Here is an 18,736-nt window from a genome sequence, read left to right on the forward strand (position 1 = left end):
TTTCGTAAATATAGAAGCCACTCTCTCGCATGTGGAAGCCACGACTGCGTAGTGCTCCCCCGGAGCACGCCATAGAGCCGCGCCGGTTGTGTACCGCGCACCCCCGCAGCCGTACGGGGTGTGGACCGTGAGTTGACCAGGGGTTGTGCGCCTGGCCCTCCTGCTCGGCTCCAGCCAGTAGACAAGTCTTGTCACTAACAGAGTAGAAGGATCTGACCTCAGGGCCGATGTGATCAAGCGCTGGTAGCGTGGTTTAACCTCACACCCATGGTCTCACAGTGTGCCGGCAGTCGCCGAGCAGTGTCGCTCACACAAGCCGCAGCACAAGTGACTGAGGGCCAGTGAGGGCGAGCCCATCGCTGTCACAGCTGTGGTAGCCGCACAGTAGGCTGTGTCAACTGTGCAGAGCGTGTGAGCAGCCGAGGAGCTGCTCTCCAGGCTTCTGACGCAAAGAGCTGCATGCCATCGAAGGCGCTGTCGAGGTTCGCCGAGCGCGGCGCAGGTTGGAGGACACCGTCACCGACGAGCGCGTTGGAGTATTCACTCCGGACAAAGACGGCTACACGCACACGAGCCGCGGTCGTGTAGCCGTCATAGCGGCGAGGCGCGGGACCGTCTGTGGCGAAGTGGGTCGCGTCCTCCGATTTCCTCAACTCACGGTCCGCTCCCTCTAGCCGCACGACACGCACACACCCACACCGCACCGCACTTCCGCGCCCGCGCGCCCCCCCTGGGTCGCCGTAACCCATACCGCAGCCTGGAGGGGCGGGCGGAGGGGCGGGCGGTGGGGCGACCGACTGGCGGCGCGTCCCGCCAGGAGTGAGGGGCGGCGCGATCCCGAAGCTGATCGTGCAGACGTACAAGTCTCGCGACACAGTGCCGGACAAGATGAGGCAGTACGCGCGGAAGGTGCAGGAGCTGCACCCAGGCGCGGCGGCGCCCCATACCCCCCCGCCCCACCCCCTCCCCTCGGCTCGCCCCACCCGCCACCCGCTCGGCACCTTTTCTTCGACGACGCAGACATCGCCGCCTTCATCGCCGAGCGCGAGCCGGCGTGGGTGGCTCAGTACGAGGCGCTGCGCCACGCGCCCGCGGCGGTCCTATTCCCGCGTTAAATTTTTCTTTTATTTGCTCACCACCGCGGCCGCGGCGCAAAAAAAAAGCGGCGCCGGCCACGCCATGCAGCGGACGCTGCAGTTCATCACCGGCGAGTTCACGCCGCGCCACTGCTTCCTGCCCGACGACGAGTACGGCCGCTGTCTCGACACCGTCGTCAAGGCGTGCTCCGACGTCCTCGTGACCGACGCGAGCGGCTCAAAGGTCTTCCTGGGCCAGCGCAAGGTGGAGCCGCAGCCGGACTGGTGGTACATCGGCGGCCGGTCGAAGCCGGGCGAGACGCCCGAGGCGGCCGCCGCGCGCAACGTGCGGCGCGAGCTCAAGCTCGACCTGCCTCTCGAGCGCTTCGAGGTGGTCGCAAACTACTCGTTCGTCTGGCAGTTCCGGCAGCAGCCGCCGGCGGGGAACGGCACGGCTGACATCTCGACGGTGCACCGGCTCGCGCTGGGCGACGCCGAGGTCGCCGGCGCCGTCTTCGACGAGAAGGAGTACGCGGCCACAAAGTGGTGGCCCGCCGAGGACGTGCTCTCGGGAGACTTCCACCCGGCGCTCAAGCAGGCGATCCGCGACGTGCGCGCGGCCGACGCCTTCAAGAGGCTGAGGGAGCTCGTCGTCGCCGGCGGCGCGGACGCCGACGTGGCCACCGCCGCGAGGCTGCTCGTCGAGACGGCCGGTGCGCGCGACGCCGCCGTCGACGCGCTCGGAGGCGCGGACGGCGCGCCGGTCGCGGTCAGCTTTGCGAACGGGCGGTACACGTACCGGAGAGCGGCGTGAGAGCCGAGACTGCCGCGCCTTAGTCGTGGTGCTTGCCGGTGTGAGGACGTCAGTGTCTGTTGATCCGATGTTGGAGGGCGTTTTATGTTTCGTTTTGCGCTCTACTGGGGAGTTGTTTGAAACTTGCTAACAGTAGAGTTGTTTGAAACTTTCAAAAATGTTTTGGTAGAAAAGAAATCTGTAAGCTCTCTCTCTCTCTCCGGGAGCGCGAGGCGCCACAGGAGGGTCGTTGCACGAGATAATGTACATAACAAAGTCGCCCCATGGCGCGCGTACCGGTAGCTATGACAGGGGGCTGGCGCGCAAGCGCCGGCCACCGTCGAGCCGCCGGGGATGCGCCGCGCACTCGCATCGGTTACCTGTATACCTCCATGAACGGCGGAGCTAAGTATTCTCGCGTCCACACCACACCTCATCCAACGTACACACACTACTGTGCGAGCCGCCCTGAAGAACACAATCCTCGCGTTTTTTTCTGCCCGCTCATCCGCCTATGAGCACTTACACGTCAGGGCGCGAGCCTTAGCTAAGATACGCGCCTACACGTGCCTGCTCAAGTTATTTTTCCTTTCCTGTGTGCCCGTGATCTTCGCCTACATCTGCGGCACGCCGTCATGCTCGTGCTCGCCCTCGCTCTTCTCGCGACGCCCTCAACCGCCGCCTCTCGCCCCCGTCCGCGGCGCGGGGGGGCACTCATCGACACGCGCAACCGCACCGACTTCAGCATCAAGCTCGAGACCGACGCACCGTCGCTCGCCCTCGCGGCGTCTGCCTCGCGCAAACCCAACAAGGCCGCGGGGCTCCTGCTCCTCCAATACGTTCTCGGGGGTGGGTGGGCGCTGTTAGGTGCCTGTCCGGACGTCGCCACCATCCATCCAGCCGTCTCCTTCCCGTTCAACCTCTCCAAGTTCAGCGGCGCCGCCTCACGCGCCGCCGCCCCGACCACCCTAAAGCCCATCGGCGCCGCGGCCGACGCCGAGCTCGCCTCCTTTGGCGAGGTTGCCGGCGCGGTCAAGAATGGCGACGTCTCGCTCGCCGACTCCACCGCCAACTCCGTCGGTGTCACGTGCGGCAGCGGCGGCGCCCCTGTGTGGTGCGCGGAGCCGCCGCAGCCGCTCACCGAGCTCTGCGTCTCCGAGGATCCGATCGAGGCCTCGGGCTTCACGAGCAACGAGACGGTCTGCACGACCGCCACGGCCCACTCCAAGGGCGAGGCCGACGAGACGGACACAAAGGTGTGGGACTCTTTCCGCTTTTTCCCACACGGTTTGTTCCGCCGCCCTCCCCCCGCCTTTCCATCTCCGCTCGGGGGTCCTCGCCGCCCCCCACTCTCCCCCCACCACCCCCTCCCCCTCCCGGCCCCCGCCCCCGCCCCCGCCCTCCCCCAGCCGCCCTCCACACCTCCTTCCCCGGCCCCTCTTCGGCGGCCGCCACCTCCCTCCGCCCTCCCGGCCGCCCCCACCACCTCCCTAGCCGCCTTTCCCCCCCCCCCCCCCCTCACAGAACAAGCCTGTCCCGGGCTTCACGACGGACGAGGCGGACTGCACGACCGCCACGGCCCACTCCAACGTCGAGATCGGGATCGGTAAGACCTACCCGACTACCTCCACGCTCAACATCGGCGCCTACGCCGAGCTCGCCCCCCCCTTATTTGACGAGACCTCCGGCGCGACGAAGATCGGCGACCCCTCACTCGAGGAGAGCTTCACGAACGCCACGGCCCTCTCAGAGATCGATGCGGCCTCGCTGCTCTTTCTCCGCTCTTGTGCGGCCGTGCTGGCGCTGCTCCTCGCGGCGTGCCTTGAGCCGCCGTTGCGTGAGAAGAGGGTGGAGCGCAGCAGCCACGCAGCGATCTCCGTACCCTTGCTCTCCAGCACGCGTGCTCTCCGAGTTGGCATTGTGATCTTCTTCCTGCAGGGCGCGCGCGGCATACCAGCGGCGTCACCGATCTCTCCACCACCGAACCCGCCGCTGTCGCCGCCGTCGCCCGAGCCGTCGCCGTCACCCGAGCCGTCGCCGTCACCCGAGCCGTTTCCCGAGTTTCCCGAGCCGTCGCCGTCACCCGAGCCGTCGCCGTCACCCGAGCCGTCGCCGTCACCCGAGCCGTCGCCATGCCAGCCTGGCGTAAACTGCGTCGACGGCCCGTGCTCGCTCACCGACGGCGGCTCGTGCGCCGCGTCGCCAAACTACCCGAACAGCTACGGCGACAGCGAGGAGTGCACCATCAGCGGCGTGCCGCCGGTCGAGCTGGAGACGGTCGCCTTTGATGTGGAGGCAGGCAACGGCTGCCCCTACGACTACCTCACCGTCAACGGAACGAAGTACTGCGGCACCTCGGGGCCGAGTGGCGCGGTGGCGGAGGACGGCGTCATTAAGTGGCGATCGGATGACGTCGTAGTCAGGTCGGGCTGGAAGGCGCGCTCCTGGTCCCTCTCGCTCCCCTTCCGTCTCCTCTCTGACGCCTATCCTCCCTCTGCCGTCAGATCTGCTGGGCGACCCGGCCGCCTCCACCGCCGTACCCGTCTCAAATGGCACCCACTCCACCGCCGCCGCTTCTCCCTGGCGGCTACTTCATCACCGGCCCGTGCTCGCTCACCGACGGCGGCTCGTGCGCCGCGTCGCCAAACTACCCGAACAGCTACGGCAACAACGAGGCGTGCACCATCAGCGGCGTGCCGACGGTCGGGCTGGAGTTGATCGGTTTTGATGTGGAGGCGGGCGACGGCTGCCCCTTCGACTATCTCACCGTCAACGGCACAAAGTACTGCGGCACCTCGGGGCCGAGTGGCGCGGTGGCGGAGGACGGCGTTATCGAGTGGCGATCGGATTACAGCGTAGTCGGGTCGGGCTGGAAGGCGCGCGCCTGGTCCCTCTCGCTCCCCTTCCGTCTCCTCTCTGACGCCTATCCTCCCTCTGCCGTCAGATCTGCTGGGCGACCCGGCCGCCTCCACCGCCACCAGCGCCGCCTCTACCGCCTCCACCGCCTTCACCGCCATCAGCGCCGCCTCCACCGCCTTCACCGCCTTCACCGCCAGCTCCGCCGCCTTCACCGTCATCACCGCCAACACCGCCGCCGCCGCCGCCGCTGCCGCCGCTCTCCCCCGGCTTCGATGTCGCCGCGGCGAGCGAGGCCGAGCTCCGCTCCCTGATCACGGAGGCTGCTGCTTCGCAAGCCAACGTCTCCATCTACCTGCCGCCCGGTGAGGACTTCAAGCTGGGCAGCCAGATCAGCTGCACCTCCACCATCAAAGTGACCGTCGCGAGCAGCGGCGAGGGCGCGACGCTCGATGGCCAGGGAGAGACCGGGCTCTTTTACCTCGAGGGCGGCTGCAGCCTCACCCTGCGGGGGCTGACCCTCGTCAACGGGAGGGCGTGGGGCGGCGGCGTTGTGGAGGCGAGGCGCGCAGGCGACGTCGAGATCATCGAGTCGGTCGTGAGGGACTGCTCGGCTACCTATGTGCGCCGCGTAGAGCTAGCCGCACCCCTGCAGCGCCGCACGGCAGCGGGGCGAGAGATGGAACGGGACACGGCTGCCTCATCCCCGCTCTCTCCTCGCAACCGCAGAACGGCGGCGTCGTCAGGGCGCTGCGCAGCGGTGCGGTCTCGATAACCAGCTCGAGCGTATCGGGCTGCTCGGCTGGCAATGTGCGCCGCGTAGAGCTAGCCGCCGCCCTGCAGCGCCGCACGGCAGCGGGGCGAGTGATAGAGAGGGGCACGGCAGCCTCACCCCGCTCTCTCCTCGCAACCGCAGCACGGTGGCGTCGTCCACGCGTACGACAGCGGTGCGGTCTCGATAAATGGCTCGGCCGTGTCGAGCTGCTCGGCTTATGTGCGCCGCGTAGAGCTAGCCGCCGGCCCTGCAGCGCCACTCGGCAGCGGGGCGAGAGGTGGAGAGGGCCACGGCTGCCTCACCCCGCTCTCTCCTCGCAACCGCAGGTCGGCGGCGTCGTCAGGGCGATTAGCAGCGGTGCGGTCTCGATAACCAGCTCGGACGTGTCGGGCTGCTCTGCTGACTATGTGCGCCGCGTAGAGCTAGCCGCACTCCTGCAGCACCGCACGGCAGCGGGATGAGAGATAGGAGGACCACGGCTGCCTCACCCCGCTCTCTCCTCGCAACCGCAGCACGGCGGCGTCGTCTACGCGGAGGACAGCGGTGCGGTCTCGATAACCGACTCCACCATCTCCGGCTGCAATGCCACGCGAGGCGGAGCAGTGTTCGTGGCCTCGGGCTCAGCCAGCCTGGCCCGCTCAACCATCTCCAGCTGCATCGCCACAGAGCATGGCGGCGGCCTCTACTCGGCGGGAGGGCGCACCTCCCTTAGCGACGGCACCCTCATCCGCGGCTGCTCTGCCGAGGGTCAGGGGAATTCCATCTTCCTGCTCGCTGGCGAGGTCTCCTACACCCTCCCCGCCCCAGCCGGCCGCTGGCTGCCAAACGCGCGCTGCGAGGTGTACCGGAAGGCGTGCTCTTACCCTCTGTCGGAGGTGGCAAAGCAAAGGGCCTGCCTCGAGCACCGCGGCGATTGCGCGCTCACGGAGAGCAATGCGACCGAGCCTTCGTCGGACGAGAAGGAGGCGGCTTGCCGCAGGCAGACCGATAAATACAAGGAGGAGGCTTGCCTCGAGCGCGTCGAAGACCCGTGGTACTGCCAGAACGCGACCTTCGTGCAGCCCTGCAACTGGGAGGACGACCCCTCCCTCCTCGGCGATGACCTCTACCAGCTGCCGCTGCTGCCCGTCGATGAGGACTTCCCCTTTGCCTGCGCCGCCGGCCTCCTCGGCTCGGCCGACCCAAAGGAGCAGTCGAGCAGCAGCTGCGCCGGCCGCTGCCCCGCAGGCTCCCAATGCCCCACAGAGGCGACCAATGAGGCGCTGCCCTGCGATGCTGGCCACGTCTGCCCGGAGGGGACGAGCGTGCCCCTTCCCTGCCCCGCCGGGTCGTACTCGAACGCCACCAACCTCGCCGCGCCGGAGGAGTGCACGGCGTGCGACGAGGGCCACGCCTGCACCACGGGCAGCGTGGCCCCGACGCCGTGCTCGCCAGGCAGCAACGCTTCCGGCCTCGGCAACGCTCGCTGCGAGCTGTGCGCCCAGGGCTACTACCAGAGCGACACCGCCGCCGCCGACTGCGTCCGCTGCGCTGCCGGCATGTTTTGCCCTCAGGGCTCGTCGCGCGAGCTGGACGCGCAGTGCGCGGCGGGCACGTACGCCAGGCTGACCGACCAGAGCGGCGACCCCGAGTGCCTCGACTGCCCCGCCGGCGCGTCGTGCGGCGGCGGGGCGGCGCCGCCCTCCGAGTGCTCGCCGGGCTCTTTCGCCGCCACGGCCGGCCTCTCCGAGTGCGCCAGCTGTGCGGGCGGGACGTACCAGGGCGAGTCGAACGCGACGGGCTGCCTTCCGTGCGTGGAGGGCAGCTACTGCGCCGAGGGCGCGGCGGCGGCGCTGCCGTGCGAGGCTGGCAGCTACTCGACCGCGACCAACCTCACCGCCGCGGGCGAGTGCACCGACGCCTCGCCGGGCCACTTCGCCACCACCGGCTCCACCGAGCAGACGGCGTGCGCCAAGGGGTCGTACACGAACGAGGCCAGGCAGGGCGAGTGCACGCCCTGCGCCGGCGGCACGTACCAGGACGCGGAGGCGCAGACGGCGTGCAAGCCGTGCGAGGCGGGCGGCTACTGCGCTGTTGGCGCGGCGGCGGCGCTGCCGTGCGAGGCTGGCAGCTACTCGCGCGCCACCAACCTCTCCGCCGCGAGCGAGTGCACCGACGCCTCGCCGGGCCACTTCGCCACCACCGGCTCCACCGAGCAGACGGCGTGCGCCAAGGGGTCGTACACGAACGAGACCAGGCAGGGCGAGTGCACGCCCTGCGCCGGCGGCACGTACCAGGACGCGGAGGCGCAGACGGCGTGCAAGCCGTGCGAGGCGGGCGGCTACTGCGCTGTTGGCGCGGCGGCGGCGCTGCCGTGCGAGGCTGGCAGCTACTCGCGCGCCACCAACCTCACCGCTGCGGGCGAGTGCACCGACGCCTCGCCGGGCCACTTCGCCACCACGGGCTCGACGCAGCAGACGGCGTGCGCCAAGGGTAGCTTCGCTGTCACGGGCGGCCTCTCTGAGTGCGAGCCGTGCAAGGGTGGGACTTACCAGCACGATAAGGGTGCGACGGGCTGTCTCGTGTGCAAGAAAGGCAGCTACTGCGAGCTGGGCGCGTCGGCGCCGCTGCCGTGCGAGGCTGGCAGCTACTCGAACGCAACAAACCTCACCGCCGCGGGTGAGTGCACGGCCTGCCCCGCCGGCAGCGCCTGCTCCACGGGCAGCATCGAGCCGACGCCGTGCTCGCCTGGCACCTTCGCCGCGAAAGAGGGGCAGTCCGAGTGCGAGTCTTGCCCTCCCGGCACCTCGTCGGGTCAAGGCAGCATCGCGTGCGACGAGTGCGTGGCTGGCAAATACGCCGCCAACGCTGGCCAAAGCCTCTGCAATCTATGTCCGCATCCCCTCAGCTCGGTCAGCGGCAGCACCATCTGCTCTATCTGCATGGACGACTACTACCTGCGGAACACCTCGGCCGACCCAGGGGACATGTTCACCTCCCCGACCGAGTTCTGCAAGCCCTGCCCGCCGAACGCTGCCTGCCCGGACAACACCACCCTTTCTTCCCTCGTCCTCCTGCGCGGCTTCTGGCGCGCCAGCCCCTCCTCCGCCGTGCTGACAGAGTGCCGCCTCTTTGGCGGCAATGCCAATGCCGGCAAGACGCGGTGCGCCGGCAGCGAGCCGGTGGCGAGAGGCCGGAGGATGGTGGAGGCGGGCTCAGAGTACTGCGCTTCGGGCTTCAAAGGCCCCGAGTGCCAGCTCTGCGCCGCAGAGAACCAGTACCTCGTCGATGGCGTCAACTGCAAGGAGTGCGCTCCGCGCGGCGCGGCGGCGGGCCGCATCGCCGGCCTCGTCCTCGGCCTCTGCGTCGCGTGCGGCTTGGCGGCGTGGGCCTACCACATGCCGTGGCGGAAGGAGCGCATCATCGGGCCTATCCTCCGCTTTGCAGACCGCTCCGTCAAGTACTACGTCGGGGGCGGAATGACGGCAAAGCTCAAGATCCTGTTTGGCTTCTATCAGATCAGCACCGTCCTCTCCTCCACCTACTCCGCGCGGCTGCCGGACAAGTACACGGGCTGGACGGACAACTTGGCCAACGTGATCTCCGTCGACTGGTCTGGCTTTTTCCTGCCGGAGCAGTGCCTCGGCTACGCTCTGCGGCTCCTCGCCATCGCCCTCTCCCCCGTCGCCCTCATCGCCTTGCTCATGATCGCGGGGATAAGTCTGCGGCTCTACCGCTGGAGCGCCGCCCCGGCGCCGCGCGAGAGGCCGTGGTACGCGGAGGCGGCCCTCGGCCTCCTCGACCTCACGCCGGCGGGCCTGGTGCTCATCTTCTGCTTCGTGCCCTCCATCAGCGCCTCCATCTTCCGCTCCTGGTCGTGCCAGGCGCCCTCTCACAGCTGATGACTGCCGTTGCTCACAACACCACACCCCTCAGTCCTCGTAAGTTTCTGCTGATAGGCCTACACCATCTCTCCGCCCGGCGAGGAGCTAGAGCAGGTCTCCTACATGCGGCAGGACGCGAGCGTCGAGTGCGGCTCCGACGATCACGGACCCATCACCGCCCTCGCCATCGGCTTCATCGTCCTCTGGCCCGCCGGCTCGCTGGTCCTCTTCACGTCGCTCCTCGCCGCTTGCTACAAGCCGCTGCAGGCCAAGACGCCGAATGCTCTGACGCGGGCCACCGCCTTCCTCCACCGGGAGTACGAGAAGACCTGGTACTGGTGGGAGGCGGTCGAGCTGGCGCGCAAGCTCGTGCTGACTGGCTTCGTGCTTCTGATCCCGGAGGAGCGCGCCTTTGTTCGCCTTGTGGTGGCGACGCTCATCTGCTCATGCTACGCCGTCGCACTCGCCGTCGTGCGGCCGTACAAGCGGGTTGAGGACAACGTCATCGCCGTCGCCACGAGCCTCGTGCTCCTCCTCCTCTTCCTCGGCACCAACTGGAGCACCATCTTCCTCGGCATCCAGGAGCGGTACCAGGAAGCCGACCCCGCCGATGTCCTCGGCTTCCGCAGCCTCAATGTGATTGTCGACTCGATGATCATCCTCGTTGCAGTCGTGCTCGCCTTCTTCCTCGTCGGCGCCATCATCGCCGCCCGTCGCGTCGCCAAGGTCCCCACGATCCGACTCGTCTCGACCAAGCAGCCCCCCGAGCTGAGCATCGTGAGGGGCCTCACGTGGCACCTCTTCAACAGCCACATCTGGTGAGTCACGGCTATGGAGGGAGAGAGGGAGCGAAAACAGCCGGCGTGATCCCCGCCCCTCATCCAAACGAATAGGTCGACCGGTCAAGACGCCGTCAAGGTCATCAAGGGTGAGCTCGAGCAGCTGCTGCCGGACATCAAAGTCTTTCTCGACGCGCGCACATGCTCATCAGCGCTGCTTAAGCTACACACAGAGCCCCCCTGACGCACCGCGGTGTGCTCATAGGTAGATGATCTCAAGGATATCGGGGCGCTGGAGGAGTACATCCAGAGCTCGCAGGTCATCCTCTTCTTCCTCTCGCAGGGCTACTTCCGCTCCAAGGCTCGCCTCTTCCTCCCACCCCGCCTCTACCGCACCCTGGCCCCAAGATCTGCCGCCTCGCCCGCGCCACAGAACTGCCTCCGCGAGGTCCGCTCGTCGCTCGAGAAGGACAAGCCGCTCGTCCTCGTCCAAGAAGCGGACCCTGAAAAGGGCGGCGGGACGCTCCAGGCGCTGCGCGGCGAGTGCCCCGAGGACCTGCAGCCGGCCATCTTTGACAACAACTGGCCGCTCACGATTTGGTATCGCATCGATGAGTTTCAGCTCATCTCGCTCAAGATCATCGCTGAGGCGCCGCCGGCCACAACCAGCTCCGTTCTCTCACTCTACCTCCCCGCCAACCCCACTTGAACCAACCTAGGCGGTGCTCCTCTGCTCGCCCAACTTTCTGGACAGGACGTCCCTCCCGCTCTGCGTGTCGGGCGAGCTCGAGAGCCAGTCGCTCGCCTTTTCCAAACCGTGCACGCTCTGGGCCTCGCCAGCCAACGCGGGGTCGCTGGCGCTGGCCGATGAGATCGCCGCCGCCTTTGCCCCAGATCGTGAGACCGCCGGTCTCACGATCTGCACCACCGATGATCGGCCGGCCAGCGCGACGCACTTGCTGCTCTACCTCAACGAGGACAGCTTCGTCAGCGACGAGCGGCTGGCCGAGCAGGTCAAGCAGGCGCGGGAGGACAAGCTGAAGATCGTCATGGCGCACGAGAACGACCCCGCGCTCGGCGGCTGCCAGTTCTCGAGGTTTTTCGAAGTCACGCCGCAGGAGCGAATGTCTCAACGTGGCGCCTGTCCCGCCACCCCTCCTCCCCCCCCAACCCTCTCCCCCCCCCAACGCCGCAGGAGCTCATCGCCGGCGGACTCTACAAGGACCTGGCAAAATCCTGCTTCCCCGGCCACCACCGCAAGGCGCGCGCCCTCTCCCCCACAGCGCGCTCTCCCCCGCATCGAGCGTTTCGTGACGAGGGGCGGGTCCCTGCCCGCAGGTGTCGCTCGTCCTTCTGGCAAAGAGCCTAGGCGCGACCCCCGCTCGGTCGCGGGCGGGCCTCCTCGCTTCAGGCAGCGTCGTTGAGGGCAGCACCAGTCTCGCGATGCGCAGCCTTGGCGGACTCAGCCGGGTGTTCGCCAAGATGAGCAGCCGCAGCTCTGCGGAGGCGCGCGAGGTCTCTGGAGGCGAGGCGTCGTCGGTGCAGCAGCAGGTCTGATCGGTTGCGCGATGTCGTGCGCAAAACGTGCGGCGCGGCGATGACCTGCAAACACGGGACGATTAGTAGAGCTAGCTCGCACATGGAGCATTGCGTTGGAGGGAGGGGGGGGAGGGGGGGAGTCACATGTGACGTGCGTGTGCATGTGCATGCGCATGCGCATGTGCATGTGCATGTCACGTCTACGGGCAGTCCGGATGGAGATTATGATTTGCGTCGTGGGGTTCCTTCCAGCTCTTTCGTCCTGCGCGGCCGAGTAGAGCCGTATCGTGGTGACTGGTGTGGTGCCACTGCGCGCCAGTCCCGTGCCTAGTTCTTTGAGAGAAAATTCTTTTGTATTCGCGTTAAGGGGGGGTGGGGGGCACCCAGAAAGAAAGAAAACAGACAAGCCATCCAGCTTGCCTCAGCCGTGCGGAGTTCGATTTCTTTTGCCATCGGTGAGGAGCGGCGTGCACGGGGGCGTGCCCCGGAGACCTCCGGTGTCGGGAGGGGGCCACGCATGATTGCCGGGAGTGCGTTCCCACGGGGGCTGGTTGTTTTTGGCCACACCTTCCTGTTGCCCACAAGATGATTTGAGAGCGCCTTCGTTGTGGCCCCGCCAAGAGTTTTTTCAAAAAGGATACCCCCAGTATCGTAGTCTTTGTTAGTATCGAGGTCTCGCGAGTTTTGGGGGTTCTCGGCGCCGCGACAGCGCTGCGAGCAGCGCGATGCCACGGCGCTCGGCCTGCTGAGAGAAGACCTTCCAGGACGGCAGTGACAAGTTACCCGGGAGTGATTCTGAGATCAGGTTGGGCGACTGGCAGACATTTCAAAATCGAGGAGCGCTAGCGACGAGCCCCAGCGCCGGGGATCGGGGCCGCGTAGGCCCCGAGATTTTTTGGCGCATTTGTCACCACGTTGTGATCATCCACGTCGGCGAATTCAATCTCGCGCTCGCCGTGCTGATCCTTGATCCGCTGGCGCTTGTCCCATTTGTGTTTCGTCGTTCCCCTGACCACATCGCTCCACAGCGGCCCCGTCACCCCTGCCGTGTGCGACCCCCCGCCGTGAGCCCCTCGCCGAGCCGTCCTCGCACCCACTCGTTCGTGTGGCCGCGTGTATCGTAATAGGTCCTCCGGTCCAGTACCTCTCCCCTCCACTCTCCGTCTGCCGTCCTCTGACGGTCCGTGTACAGGCACGGGCGTGTCCTCACTGCTTCACGGATGACGGCGGTGGCATCCTCAATCTCGCTGGCCCCCATGTATGCCGTCGCCGCGGCGTCGGCGTAGGCGTTGCTAGCGCACCCCGCGTGGCTCCCACAGCGTGACAGATTCGAGCTGGGCGCGATATCTGCATATCCCCTCTAACACTCCTCCTCTGTCCCATTCCCTGAGCCCCTCGAGAGAGCCTTTTCGGTACGCCGCCTCGATCTGCTGTAGCGCGGGCTTGCAGTCGCTCAAGACGAGGCACCTCCTGTCCGCCGCATCCTCCGCCGTTGCCATCTTACGCAGGTAAGCCAGCACCGCGTACATTTCCGCGTCTATCACCTGCCAGTCGTCTGGCAGTTTGCCGCCCCACAGCCCCTGCCCAAACGCGAGCCGCAGCTCATCGTCCCCGCCTTCGAGCTGTCCAGATCCCTCGACGGGTCTCCCGAATCGGGCCGGTCCTTCGTACACCCCATACGACACAACTGGTCGCGGCACGAACCTATCCCCCACCCACTTGTTTGGCATGTCTCTCCCTCCATCCGTCGCAGCGAGGTGCGTGAAGGGCCGCGCTCTGTGCAGCGCGAGGCATATCCTGGCAACCTCCGCGTTGAGCTCACGGCCCTTCTCCGAGCCGAGCGGCTCTTTATCCTTGCCCATCATGACCTGCGTCCCGTTTCTGTCGGACAGCGCCCGTGTCCCGACCTCAAACTCGTCCCACCGCAGTAGAAAGCGCGTAAGCGGATCCTCCTGGAGTTCGGCGTCTCTTACCCACGCGCCGTGCCTCGGGGGCGAGCCCTCCATCTCTCCCAGCCCCGGCACTACCCCTCCCACCTCATCGCGTGTCGCCAGCTGCGGTCTCGCTACTCCGCTCGGCGGCTCTTGCTCTTTTAGCTCGCACTGCTGCCGGTATCCGAGCGCCTCCTCACTCGCACTCGCCATCTGTTCCGCCACGTCGCCGGCGTCACTCCCTCTCTTGACCGCTACGACTATACCGTCGTGCTGCAACGACAGCACTGCGTGGCCGTTGCGCGTGGCCCAACGCACGGTCGCCCTTCGGCTGATACTCTCCGCCTCCTGAAAGGCGAACGACTTGACTGTGCGTTCCGGGTGCCCCTTCCCTGGCTTGTGGTGCGCAAGCCAATCCGTGACAAAGCGGGTCATTCCCGTCCTCTCCTCCAGGCTATTGCTCAGCCAGAGCGTGCCCTCGCGGCTTGCGCCTGAAGGTACGCCCCAAGGAGCCTCTCCGCCCTCAGTGCTACCCTTGTCTGCTTCAGTTTGTCCTTGTCCACGGGCGCGACTAGTCGCGCGAGCGTTTCCAATTCTCTCGAAAACTCTTACCTCTCCAAGTGTGACGGCGGGACAGGTCCAGCGGAGCCAACGCCAATCCGCGCGACGATGGAGCAAACCCCTCTCCGCACCTCTGTCTGGCGCCGACCGCCGGCGCCCCTATCCGCCGCCACGGCGCGCCCCGTTGGCGGCGGCCCCTCCCGGCCGCCTCCGGAAGACCATCAGCGTCTCGCGGTACCAGTGGATGTCCGAGATGCCCTTGCGCAGCGCGGCCTGCGCCTCGGGGTCGTGGTCGAAGCCGTGCCTGTGCATGTGCATGCCGCGGATGTGTCGTGGACGTGTCGTGGACGTGTCGTGGACGTGCCGTGGCCGAGGCCGTGCCGTGCGCGTCAGGCGTCGGCTATGGTGTTGCTCCGTCCCGAGGAGTCGCTTGCTACTACTGCCTGCGGGCGTCGAAGTCGTGGGCGTGTCGTGGACGTGTCGTGAAGGTGTCGCGGGCGTGTCGCGGCGTGTCGTGGGCGTGTCGTGGACGTGTCGTGAAGGTGTCGCGGGCGTGTCGCGGCGTGTCGTGGGCGTGTCGTGGACGTGTCGTGGACGTGTCGTGGACGTGTCGTGGACGTGTCGTGGACGTGTCGTGGACGTGTCGTGGGGGGGCGTCGTGTGTCGAAGCGCCGGGTCTGCCCATCGCCGCGACGATCTCGGGCCCGATCTCGGCCCGATCTCGGCCCGATCTCGGCCCGATCTCGTGCGATCTCGTGCGATCTCGTGCGATCTCGTGCGATCTCGTGTGAGTGTGATCTCGTGTGATCTCGTGCGATCTCGCACCTCGAGGCAGACCACCCAGTCCGCAGATATGGGGAGATGTGGGGAGATGTGGGGAGATTGCACCTCGAGGCAGACCACCCAGTCTGCAGGGCCGAGCTGCAGCCTCGTGGTCAGGTCTGCGGCGCCAACCAGCCTACGGCGACCCACACCCGCAGCAGTCGCCCTCCCGCTCTGGTCGCCCTCCCCCTCTGGTGCAAGATCCCACGCGCTTGCGCTCGGCCTTCCCTCTGCCCTGCGCGACTCTTCTCGACTGTGCGGCTGCGTGCGAGTGCGCAGCCTTCCTCCCTCTCACGCCCCTTCTACCTCGAGAGCCACCAGAGGCGTGAGAGGGGTGCGGATGCAGAGCTCACGCTCTCGCGGTCCACCCTCCCTGAGACTGGGCCGTGAGGCCAGACCCTGCCATCAGACCCGGCGATGCCTCCTCCCCCGACTGCCGCCATCCGTCTCCTCTCGACTGTGCGGGTGCGCGCGGGTGCGCGTGGTGCGCATCTACCGCCACCGCGCCCTCGCGTCAGCGCAGCAACCTGCGGCGAGGGAGGTGGAGGCGGTGGGAGGTGGAGGAGGTGAGAGGAGGAGGAGGTGAGAGGTGGAGGTGGGGGGGGGGGGGGGGGGGGGAACCCTCCGTGAACCCTCCTAAGCGGCGGTTGGGACCCCCCGGGCTTCGAACCCCCCCTTAAAAAAAACCTTGCCTGCCGGGGGTCAAAAATATTAAACTGTTCGGGAAATCCGGGAAATGTCATGGGTGTGTCATGTCACATGTGCATGCGCATGTGGACGTGTCGTGGACATGTCATGGGCGTGTCGTGGGCGTGCAGTCCCTCGCCCTGAGTTTGCCTCCCGGGATGTACCTACCACGCAGCAGGGACCGGCCGCGGCGGCGAGTGCGTGGCGGGTGGTGGTGGTGGTAGCGAGATGAAGTGTCTACGGAATGGTCTCAAAAGAATCGCCTGCGCCAAACTCGAGGACCGAGCCGCCGTCAACGAGGTGGGCGATGGCGGCGGTGAGGCCGCGGTCGAGAAAGTAGGTGTAGGTCTCGGTCAGCTCCCACGCCCCGGTCCCGATCGGCGTCGCTCCCGAGTGCGGCCTCTCGGGGCACGGCAGGACCTTCTCGCCGCGCATGCATTTGGAGCGCTTCCAGCTGCGGTGGGGGGTAGGCGGCGGGTGGAAGGCGCTGCGGTGGGCGCAGTCGGGCGCGCGGCGCGGGGCCACTCACTCGACTGAGCAGAGCGGCTCAAACGCTGGCTCAGCGGTCGTTGACAGCCGCCGGGAGAGGAGCGAGGATTTGTTCGCGACGGCGGGTTTGTGCGCGTTGCGCGATGCCATCAGCAGCGCTGCTGCCGCGAGTAACGCGGTGCCGATAGTGACAGTGCGCCACATTGCGAAACCAAAACGAGGGGGGCGGCACCAGAAACTAAGACCGGAAAAGAAGAATTCAAGCGCGGTTTCACAATCCGAAATCCCCTCCTCCGACACCCGCCCCACCCCACCCCACCCCGGAAAAGAATTTAAAGGCGCCTTGAACAATTTTACCGCGAGGTGGCATGAAGGTCGCAGCGAGAATCGGCGAGAGACTGCGAAGAGAGATAGGAAGAGGCGGACGCCCAAGGGTGGGCGACGGTAGCGCATCACACCCCTCTCCTTAAAATCCCTGTGTGGTGGCGGCGTGCCGCGTCCTCCCACCCATCCCTCCCTTGGGTTGTCTGTTTTCTTTCTTTCTTTCTTTTGAACAATTTTACGAGCCAGCGAAAAATTTTACTAGCGAACTCCTTCGCAGCGACCGGGTAAGCTGAAACACGAATTGTGGGAGACTGGGTAAACTGGTTTGACGGAAATCGCGCTAAGCAGGAAAATATCGTTCGCCGGGTAATCTGCGAGGCGAATCTCAAGAGAGAGTTTTCGAATCTCAAAAACCGGGTAATCTGAAATTTATCCTAAATTCTTCGATGTAATTCTGAATTCTTCCTCGCAACCTAAACAACAGCCTGCAACAGTGTTAGAGTTGTTTGGTATTGACCTCTCTTTAAACTAAAATCCTTTGGCACACGCACGAGGCGAGGCAGCTAATGACGGCAATACGGCATCAAAATTCTTTTGCCAGAGCCGACGGAGCCGCTCCAGGTGGAATGGTCGGCTGTGCCAACGGCAACTGCCCGGGCTGCCGAATCAAGCGTGATCCTCATAGCTCCAAGGAGGCCGACTGCAGTGGCGATGGGTTTGACCACTACGAGGAGTGAGCGTCCGCCTGCATTTCTGATCTCTCCTCCGGTCTCTAAAGCGCCGAGCGACTCCTCCGATTTCTCGAACACCCATCATCGCCCCTTCTAGGTGGTGCTGCAACTGCTTGCGGGGAGAGTTCAACTGGCGCTACTACGACGATGACGCGTGCCGTCAGTGCAAGGCACGAGCCGACGCGGCGGCGCCACGACCCGCGCCGCCTGCGCCGCCGCCAGAGTCGTAGTACAGTTCGATTTCGCAAGACAAAACAAAGACACGAGACTGAGGAGCGAGACAACAAAGTGTGGTTTGAGAGGTGGCTGGGCCTCACGCCGCTGCCGGTCCTCGCGCCATCGTCGCGGCCGGCGGCCCGCGTGTGCGGAGAAGCACCTCTGCCCCCCGAGGAGCGGCTCGCCTGTTGCGTGGCTGCGCAGCTCGCCGCAGCCGAGTGCCGCGAGGCAGCGGCCGAGCAACCAGGAGGCGCAGCAGCAGCCGCAGAGGGAGCACAACACTGGGCTTCTCCCCTAATAAAATCCCTGTGTGGTGGCGGCGTACCGTCCTCCCATCCCTCCCTTGGCTTGTCTGTTTTCTTTCTTTCTTTTACACTGGGCACGGGACTGGCGCGCACTGGCACTAACACAGGTACACCACGGAAAAGAATTTGACAAGGCTCAGCGGAAAAGAATTTACATTAAACAATTTTACGAGCCAGCGAAAAAAATTACTAGCGAACTCCTTCGCACGACACTGTGGGCACTGGCGCGCACTGGCACTAACACAGGTACACCACGGGAGCCGCCTAAGCGACTCGTAGGGCGGCGAGGCATTTAGCATCTTAGCTCCGTGCACCCGCCCGCGGCCCCCGAAAGAATTCGCGGCCATTTTACCACAAAAGGCGGTCTCACAGCACGATTCACGCGACAGGCGAGGCGCGGGCGACGGGCTTCCTCAGAAGCCTGAAAAGAATTTTAGCTGCGAAGAATGTTCGAAAGAAAAGTCCCTCGTCCGGGGCGGACGGGCGGTGGGCGTGTGCGGGCGCGGGGTTCCGCGGTGTGTGTGTGTGTTAGTGTTAGTGTTAGTGTGTGTGTGTGTGTTAGTGTGTGTGTGAGTGTGTGTGTGTGTTAGTGTGTGTGTGTGTTAGTGTGTGTGTGTGTGTTAGTGTGTGTGTGTGTGTGTGTGTGTGTGTGTGTGTGTGTGTGTGTGTGTGTGTGACGGCGACAAACAAGGGACGCCTTCACCCTTACCAAGGGCACCCCCTTACTACGCGCCAGCATCTAGGCTGTCGAGATTGTCGCCCTCCTCCTCCCCCGAGAGGTTGAATTTCCGCATCACGTCGCGCAGCGCCATGCGGTTCCCCCTTCGCACGCCCGCCGTGAAGCCGATGCACCAGCAGAACGCGCCAACGGCGGCCAGAACGATGGCAGAGACCGCAAACGCGAGCACCGACATGGTGAGAATGGAGAGCGTGGGGCACCTTTCCTCCCCGAGCGCCGCCACGTCCCCCGGGCACGCGTCTGCGCCTCC

The 18,736-nt window shown here is 66.0% G+C and overlaps 4 protein-coding genes across 4 annotated transcripts; 3 read left to right on the plus strand and 1 right to left on the minus strand.

Moving 5' to 3' along the window:
* Positions 1-1,179: 1,179 nt before the first annotated feature.
* EMIHUDRAFT_456539 (hypothetical protein) lies at positions 1,180-2,038 on the plus strand (the record flags this gene model as incomplete). The annotated part of the gene is made up of 1 exon (XM_005782929.1): positions 1,180-2,038. The coding sequence occupies one exon, from the start codon at positions 1,180-1,182 to the stop codon at positions 1,888-1,890; it is 711 nt and encodes a 236-aa protein (XP_005782986.1). The 3' UTR covers positions 1,891-2,038.
* A 466-nt stretch (positions 2,039-2,504) lies between these two features.
* EMIHUDRAFT_232732 (hypothetical protein) lies at positions 2,505-5,961 on the plus strand (the record flags this gene model as incomplete). Its single annotated transcript, XM_005782930.1, has 9 exons — positions 2,505-3,125; positions 3,427-3,747; positions 4,009-4,287; positions 4,374-4,756; positions 5,017-5,090; positions 5,298-5,347; positions 5,455-5,535; positions 5,642-5,719; positions 5,827-5,961. The coding sequence occupies 9 exons, from the start codon at positions 2,505-2,507 to the stop codon at positions 5,959-5,961; spliced, it is 2,022 nt and encodes a 673-aa protein (XP_005782987.1).
* A 4,429-nt stretch (positions 5,962-10,390) lies between these two features.
* Positions 10,391-11,947, plus strand: EMIHUDRAFT_365377 (hypothetical protein; the record flags this gene model as incomplete). The annotated part of the gene is given in 6 exon segments (XM_005782931.1): positions 10,391-10,503; positions 10,576-10,789; positions 10,860-11,260; positions 11,338-11,403; positions 11,481-11,874; positions 11,886-11,947. Coding segments are annotated over 3 exon segments (322 nt in total), but the record flags the coding sequence as incomplete, so codon positions are not given.
* Positions 11,948-15,371: 3,424 nt separating this feature from the next.
* EMIHUDRAFT_456540 (hypothetical protein) lies at positions 15,372-16,382 on the minus strand. The gene is made up of 4 exons (XM_005782932.1): positions 16,212-16,382; positions 15,728-16,136; positions 15,682-15,703; positions 15,372-15,532 (listed from the first exon to the last, which is right to left on the minus strand). The coding sequence occupies exons 1-2, from the start codon at positions 16,373-16,375 to the stop codon at positions 15,920-15,922; spliced, it is 381 nt and encodes a 126-aa protein (XP_005782989.1). The 5' UTR covers positions 16,376-16,382; the 3' UTR covers positions 15,372-15,532; positions 15,682-15,703; positions 15,728-15,919.
* Positions 16,383-18,736: the final 2,354 nt, after the last annotated feature.

Source organism: Emiliania huxleyi, assembly GCF_000372725.1.
Source record: "Emiliania huxleyi CCMP1516 chromosome Unknown EMIHUscaffold_184, whole genome shotgun sequence".
Lineage (NCBI taxonomy): Eukaryota > Haptophyta > Isochrysidales > Noelaerhabdaceae > Emiliania > Emiliania huxleyi.

Bases quoted from the DNA above. Each gene is read 5' to 3' on its own strand.
- EMIHUDRAFT_456540 (XM_005782932.1), bottom strand. From the start codon at position 16,375: ATGTGGCGCACTGTCACTATCGGCACCGCGTTACTCGCGGCAGCAGCG. The intron at 16,137-16,211 runs GTGAGTGGCCCC...CCCCCACCGCAG, and splicing joins GAGCCGCTCTGCTCAGTCGA to CTGGAAGCGCTCCAAATGCA.